General features: G+C 50.8%; 1 protein-coding gene across 1 annotated transcript; it reads left to right on the top strand.

Annotated features, from left to right (window-relative positions):
- Positions 1–5,518: 5,518 nt before the first annotated feature.
- On the top strand, positions 5,519–6,754 carry LOC121047734 (uncharacterized protein K02A2.6-like). Its single transcript, XM_040503216.2, has one exon. The coding sequence runs from the start codon at positions 5,576–5,578 to the stop codon at positions 6,752–6,754; it is 1,179 nt and encodes a 392-aa protein (XP_040359150.2). The 5' UTR covers positions 5,519–5,575.
- The last annotated feature ends 764 nt before the right edge of the window (positions 6,755–7,518 follow it).

The following is a 7,518-nucleotide window of genomic DNA, read 5'->3' as shown; positions in this document are numbered from 1 at the left end:
AGCCCGATCCGATAACTTAATCAAAAGTTATAAGTGATTTTCTGAAAATTTCAATGGGAAAATGGCGGCCGACGGAGTTTTCAAATACATGGGACTCTATGGCACCAGAAACCGAAAACGGGCAAAAATAGGCTCCATTTTCCCATTGAAATTTTCAGAAAATCACTTATAACTTTTGATTAAGTTATCGGATCAGGCTGAAACTTTGGCATCTGGTTGTGACCTCTAGCTCTACCTTTGGGCGGAGAATGAGCGTTCGGCAATGCCTAGTTTATTTTTGCGGTAAAAAAGACCGTGTAAATTTTCTTTTGTGACACCCTGTAGAGCTCTTGGTTCCCGACATGCCGGATATTGTGCGTGAGTATGCAAACGTAGTAAGACTGAGCTTTGTCAATTTAGCTCTCGATTGTATCTTGGAACTCAATTTCAATAATCCTGTCTATAGCACCAGTGAACGACAATTGCAGTTTTGTCACTTTGAGTCCTACGCGCATTTTGTTCGCCAAACGTCCGTTTCTTGGTACCTCATTGAGCAAAAAACAAGCCGTGTAGTCACAGAATACTCGAAGTTGAGCCCAACGTTGGCGCATTAACTTTTAGAAAACGTAACAAATTCGCCCCGACTACTGCACAAAAGTTACAATGAAGTCTTCCTCGTGTCATCATACTTCTCTCACTAAAGCTTTGTGCTAATTGGTAATTAAGCTTTTCGTTTCACGATAACTTGTCGAACTGTGGAGGCTGCGGCCCCCGCGACCCAATAAGAGCGCCGGCGCAAGGCACGGGATACTACTCCATGGTCGAGGCCACGGGGACCTCATTGCCGCTGCAGCAACAGCGCCGTCCGAGACAAAACGTAGTCCAAGACTTCCTTTTAATAATTATACTAGTAATTAGGGGTGCGCGAATATTTCGAGTACGAATCGAATATTATACATTTAATATTCGTATTCGATTCGTAAACTAAGTCTCTGGTATTTTTCGAATATATCGTCTTAACGCGAATATTCGAAATTAATAGAATATTCGAGAACGTATTCGCAAGCGTAAGGTTTGCGTCCGCCTTCGGTTTCGGTAAGACCAATTGACAGCGACATAGCTGCATGGCAGCTTCAACCTAAACTGGTGGCGTCGGTGTCGGTAGCGGTAATCTGTGAGTTTCTGTGCCCTTATGACTCCTGACTTTTTAATTAACTGCTCACTTTCGCGTTCGCCCACCCGTGTTATGGCGGATGGAGGTGTTTGCGGGGAACCGTCTGCGAAGCGGAGAAACAAACGGGAAACGGCACCAAAAATAAGAGAAAGGAGCGCTATTTGGAAATATTTTGCGAGGGTGACGGTATCGACGGCGCAATGTATAAGGCATGCAGACGACGCTTAAAGCGCCCACAGGTACGACAACATCCCTTGTGAACCATTTCAAAGTACATCCTGCGTTGTTGAAAGAGTATTGTGGGAGATTACCGCTGGTACGCCAGGAAAAGATCAACCGACGCTGACGTACTTCGTGCGTCGCACGGGAGCCCCTGTCAGAAAAGAGGGTGCGATCGCTAAAGGACACGGTGGCCTCATGGTGGCGCTTGATTTACAGCCTTACAGCATTGTGGAAGACCGCGGCTTCAAAGAACTTCTAACAGAAGCCGTTCCCTACTATCGCCTACCGTCCCACATTACTCTCGCGCGTGCTTGTGCCACGGATGTAGGACGACACCCGAAAGAAGGTGAAAGCAGAGCTAAAATTTGCCTTTGGAGGCGGCACTACCACTGTTGCCTTCAGAAGCGACAGGTATACATCGCGCGCTAACGAAAGTTATGTGAGCTTCACTTGCCATCTACTCACATCAAAATTTATGATGAAGCGGTTCACACTGGACACTCGACACATGGCTGCCAGTCACAGTGCTGTGCAGCGGCGTAGACTTTCCATTTTCCAGGGGGGGGGGGGGGGGGCAGGGCTGAGAAGTTGCGCGGAAAAGCACCCCCCCCCCCCCCCTTCCACGGAAGCACGCTGGGATTCCATTTTTCATGTATTTTGTCAATAAAGGCAACGTGGGCATTATTTTGTTTACATGCCACTACTAGAAACTCATTACATGGCACGTAAACAGCGCCTCAGTAAGGATCATAGCCCGGGCCCGGGTGGGGGCTCCGCCCCCCCACCCCCCTGGATCTCACCAGGGGGGGCACGAGCCCCGATGTCCCCCGGTAGTCAACGCTTATGGTGCTGTGAATATCGCAACTATGCTGGACGAAATGTGCCGTCACTGGGAGATAGCCGATGAAAGTGCGTAGTTTATCGCAACGGATAACGGGCGAAACATCCGTGCTGCGGTAAGGATACTTCCGCGGACTAAAAGAGCGTGTTTCGTGCATACGCTTCAACTGGCGATTAATGGCGCGAGATTCCGTTCGCCAGGACTTGATGGGCTGTGCAAGAGAGTGAGGCATATTGTGGGACATTGCAAGCACAGTTCCTCAGCTCAGAAAAGGCTTGAGGAATGCCAAAAGAAGATGGAAAAGGACACACTGCGTCTTGCGCAAGACGTGAAGACGAGATGGGATAGTCAGTATTGTTATATCTGTGGCAGTGCTCGTGCCTTGACGTGCAGCGTGCGCGCGAGACTATCGCGTGAACTGACTGACTGCCTACCCGAGCGACAGCATGCAGCCGTGTTTTAACCGGGCTGATTTCTGTAACCCGTTTTTCTTGTAAATACACCACATTTATTGGCGACGAGGATGTTCGGGTCCACGGGTTGGATCATCGTCTGACTGCTGGGGGCTTGACTGGAGCCAAGGATTGTCCAGCCTCGGAATCCTGGAGCGGCCATCAAGCGGCAACCCCTCAGCGAAGACCATGAGTCGCATCGGGCACATCGAGTCTTTCGACGATACGACGAGCGACTGGCGCTCCTATGAAGAAAGACTGGCGTCATACCTCCTGGTAAACGAGGTTCCCGAAGGTAAGAAGGTCCATGCCTTCTTGAGTCTCATCGGTCCGAAGACGTACGCTTTGTTGAAGTCGCTTACGGCCCCGCAGTCACCGTCCGAAAAGTCGTTTACCGCGTTACTCAAGCTTCTGGGCGATCATCTTGCGCCGCAGCCATCCGTCATAGCGGAAAGGGCGAAGTTCTACAAGCGTTCGCAAGAAGAAAGTGAGTCCATCGCCGAATTTGTAGCGGTACTTCGAGATCTAGCACAGAGCTGCGATTTTGGAGGCTTTCTTGATGAGGCGCTACGCGACCGTTTTGTGTGCGGCCTCCGCCGAGAAGATGTGCAGCGCGTCCTCTTCACAGAAGACAAAAAGCTGACTTTCCAGAAAGCCGTAGAGAGGGCTCTTGCGATGGAATTAGCAACTAAAAGTGCAGCGTTAACGCACACCAGCGGTGCATCGGTCCCTAACGTCCACAAGGTTCGGATCGACCACAAAGCGCGGATCGACAAGCAAGTACCAGAGCAGTCAAGTTGTTTCCGTTGTGGCTCGACCAACCATCGCAGTGATGCGTGCCCCCACGTCGGCGACACATGTTTCAAGTGCAACCGGAAAGGGCACATTCAGCGCGCCTGCCGTTCGGGTAACAAGAGGCCGACAAAATCGAAACGACAAAGGCAGGTGAAAACGCTGACGTCCGTTCACGACGCGGTATCTCTGCAAGCGGTCAAGGCTGTGGGCTTGGAACCGATCACCGTACCCATAAACGTTGACGGTGTGAAGCTTACAATGGAACTTGACACAGGCGCAGCTGTGTCCGTTGTCTCCATGGCTGAATTTCGGAAGCTGTTCCCAAGAAAGCAGCTACAACCTACAACGCTGACACTTCGCACGTATACAGGAGACTTTGTGAGGCCGAAGGGTCGGGCCTTGGTCTTTGTGCAGCACAACGACCAAAGTAAGGAGCTTCCACTGTACGCCGTGGAAACCAAGGGACCGGCATTGCTTGGCAGAGAATGGCTGCGAGAAATTCGGCTAGACTGGAAGAACCTGGTCACTGTCAACAGGCTCGACACGTCGGAGAGTCTCAAACAAAAGTTGGGCGCCTTGTTGGAGAACCACAGCGACCTGTTCAAAGATGAGCTTGGCACCATTTCTGGAGAACAAGCCGAACTTTTTCTTCGTGAAGGTTCACACCCGCAGTTTCTGAAGGCTAGAAGCATTCCATTCGCACTGCAAGCAGCAGTCGAAATAGAATTGGCAAAAATGGAAAAGTTGGGAGTCATCACGCCCGTGGCTACCAGCGAGTATGCGACACCCCTTGTACCTGTAGTAAAAAAGGATGGCAGTATACGCCTCTGCGGAGATTTCAAGGCTACGCTCAATCCCTGCCTGGAGGTGGACAGGTACCCCATACCACGTATTGATGAGCTGTTGGCGGCCTTAGCTGGCAGACAAGAATTCTCAAAGATCGACCTCAGCAGGGCTTACCAACAGGTGGTTATGGCGGACAACTCAAAAAAGTTGCTAACGCTGAACACGCACAAAGGGCTGTACGCCATGAACCGTCTTGCTTTTGGCATCTCATCAGCACCAGGCATCTTCCAGAGGATAATGGATAATATGCTGAAGGGCCTGAAGGGTGTCAGCTGCTATCTCGATGACATCCTGATCACCGGAAAGTCGAAGCAAGAACACCTCAGCAATCTCGAAGCCGTCTTGTCGAGATTACAAGAACGTGGTGTGCGAGTGCGGCGTGACAAGTGCTCGTTTTTTCAGCACGAACTACGTTATCTCGGCCACGTCATCAACGCTGAAGGTGTTTGCGCATCCCCTGAGAAAGTGTCTGCACTACTGAATGCTCCTGCTCCGAAAAACAAGCAGCAACTGCAGTCGTTCCTTGGGATGGTGAACTACTACGGAAAGTTCGTTCCGCAACTTTCTACGCTGGCACACCCCTTGTACAAGATGCTGAGACAAGGAGAAGAATGGACGTGGGACGAAGTTTGCCAGTCCGCTTTTCAGAAAATCAAAGCTGCGATGACTTCCCCACCGATCTTAGTTCATTATGATCCCAAAAGACCCCTGCAGCTCGCCTGTGACGCTTCGCAATACGGCATAGGCGCCGTTCTTTCTCAGGTTTCTCCGGACGGAAAAGTTCAACCTGTGGCTTACGCGTCTCGTACCTTATCGGAGGCTGAAAAGAACTACAGTCAGATTGAGAAAGAAGCACTGGCCCTGATTTTTGGAGTTAAAAAATTCCACGTGTATATTTACGGCCGTTTCTTCACGTTGATTACAGACCATAAGCCTTTGCAAACCATTTTCGGCCCGAAAACAGGTATTCCAGCAATGGCTGCTGCACGGATGCAGCGCTGGGCAGTGACGCTGTCTACGTACAGCTACTCGCTCCAGTTCAAGAAATCAAGTGACAACACTGAAGCAGACTGCTTGTCAAGATTGCCACTTGACATTGTGGCAGATGAATCTACCGAAGGAAACGAAACTTTCTATTCTCTGCGTCTAGATACGCTACCTGTCACCAGCCGTGACATTGCTCGTGCCACACGCCACGACCCTTTGTTAAGCAAAGTACTCGACTTGACACACGTGGGCTGGCCATCGTCCATCACTGACAAGGAAATGAAGCCTTTCTTTGACAGACGTCTGGAGCTCACTGTGCATCAAGGGTGTCTGATGTATGGCATGCGGGTAGTCGTACCACCAAAACTGCGCAATCTCCTGCTTGAAGAGATACATCTGGGTCATCCAGGTATTGTCAGAAGCAAGGAATTAGCCAGGAGCTACATCTGGTGGCCTTCAATTGACAATGACCTGGAAGAGCAAGTGAAAGCATGTCAAGAATGCTATCAACAGCGGAACGAGCCAGTCCCCGCGCCCCTCCACCCTTGGGCATGGCCGACATCGCCCTGGCAAAGGGTGCATTTGGATTTCGCGGGTCCAGTCAAGGGGAAGATGTTTTTGGTCGCCGTAGATGCACACTCAAAGTGGCCCGAGGTCTATGTGATGGAGAAGACGACATCACAGCACACGATCCAACGTCTTCAGGACTTGTTTTGTCGTTTTGGTGTACCTGAGGCCATTGTTACGGACAACGGTCCTCAGTTCGTCTCAACAGAATTCAAGTCTTTTATTAAGAATCTAGGAGGCCGTCACATCTTGAGCGCGGCCTATCACCCGAGTACTAATGGCCTCGCGGAGAGGTTTGTCCAGACATTGAAGTCTGCTCTCCGAAAAGGACGACCGCAAGACTCCCTGGAGTTGACGGTACAAACGTTTCTTCTGACGTACCGCAATACCCCTCACACGACGACAAAAGAAACACCTGCCAGTTTGTTCTTAGGCAGAAGACTTCGCACAAGACTCGATGCCATTAAGCCTTCCGTTGGGGGAAGAGTAGGACATCAACAGTTCGTCCAGACCTCGCAGCGAAAGGCACGAACAAGGATTTTTAGTGTGAACGACAATGTTCTCGTGAGGAACTATAGAGGCTCCCAGAAGTGGGTTCCCGGCACAATTCTCAAGCAATCTGGCCCAGTGTCGTTCCAGGTTCGAGTCATGACTGCTCGGGGCATATATATCTGGCGCCGTCACCAAGACCAGATGCTTCATCATCGTGAAAACTCGATGCAAGCCACATCGGACGGATTCCTGCCCGACCTGAGGGATCCAGAGAACTGCGTCGACGAGCCTGTGGTCAGTGAGTTTGCAACCACCCCACAGAGGGCAACCGACAATCCCGCTGTGCAACAGCGCTACCCCACAAGACATCGTCGTCCTCGAGACAGATACGACGCATAACGTTTTCGGCATTGTGTGCAGTGTGTGTTTTCCTTTGGTTTCTTCAATTACGCCGGGGGAAATGTTATATCTGTGGCAGTGCTCGTGCCTTGACGTGCAGCGTGCGCGCGAGACTATCGCGTGAACTGACTGACTGCCTACCCGAGCGACAGCATGCAGCCGTGTTCTAACCGGGCTGATTTCTGTAACCCGTTTTTCTTGTAAATACACCACAAGTATCTAATGTTGTCTCGCCTTCTGGAACTCAAAGGACCAGTCACTGCGGAGCTTGCTACCTGGGAAGGTAACATCGATGGACTTGTTTCATCAGAGTGGAAAGATGATTCTGAATATGTACAAGCATTAAAGCCATTGTTTGATGCCACTGTTATTGACAGTGCTGAGAAGTATCCGTCCTTGTCCTCCCAAGTTCCTATGATTTTCGGTATGCTCGACTGTCTAGGTAACTGTGCTGGAGCATCAAAATTTCCCGCTAAACTGATAAGGTTCACAAGGCAAGGTTCCCTCTGTATGACGAGGACAAGGAAGCATGCCTTGCTATGTTCTTGGATCCACGCTTCAAGTCCAATATTTTAGAGCGCAGCTCTTAGGGGCCCGTTCCCGGCTTAAGCGGCGTCGGCGTCGCCGTCGGCGTAACCAAGGTCATCCCAAGGTCACGTGACCCCAAGGTCATCTCAAGGTCACGTGACCCCCTAAAGGTCACGTGACCTTGGGGGTCACGTGGGGTCATCTTGGAATCACGTGACCCCTCCCAAGGTCATCTC

This window comes from Ixodes scapularis, unplaced genomic scaffold (genome assembly GCF_016920785.2).
Source record: "Ixodes scapularis isolate PalLabHiFi unplaced genomic scaffold, ASM1692078v2 PGA_scaffold4__175_contigs__length_147842914, whole genome shotgun sequence".
NCBI classification, from domain to species: domain Eukaryota; kingdom Metazoa; phylum Arthropoda; class Arachnida; order Ixodida; family Ixodidae; genus Ixodes; species Ixodes scapularis.
This window is presented reverse-complemented; position numbering and strand designations above follow the sequence as displayed.

Coding starts and splice junctions, on each gene's coding strand:
- LOC121047734 (XM_040503216.2), top strand. CDS start 5,576: ATGAAGCCTTTCTTTGACAGACGTCTGGAGCTCACTGTGCATCAAGGG.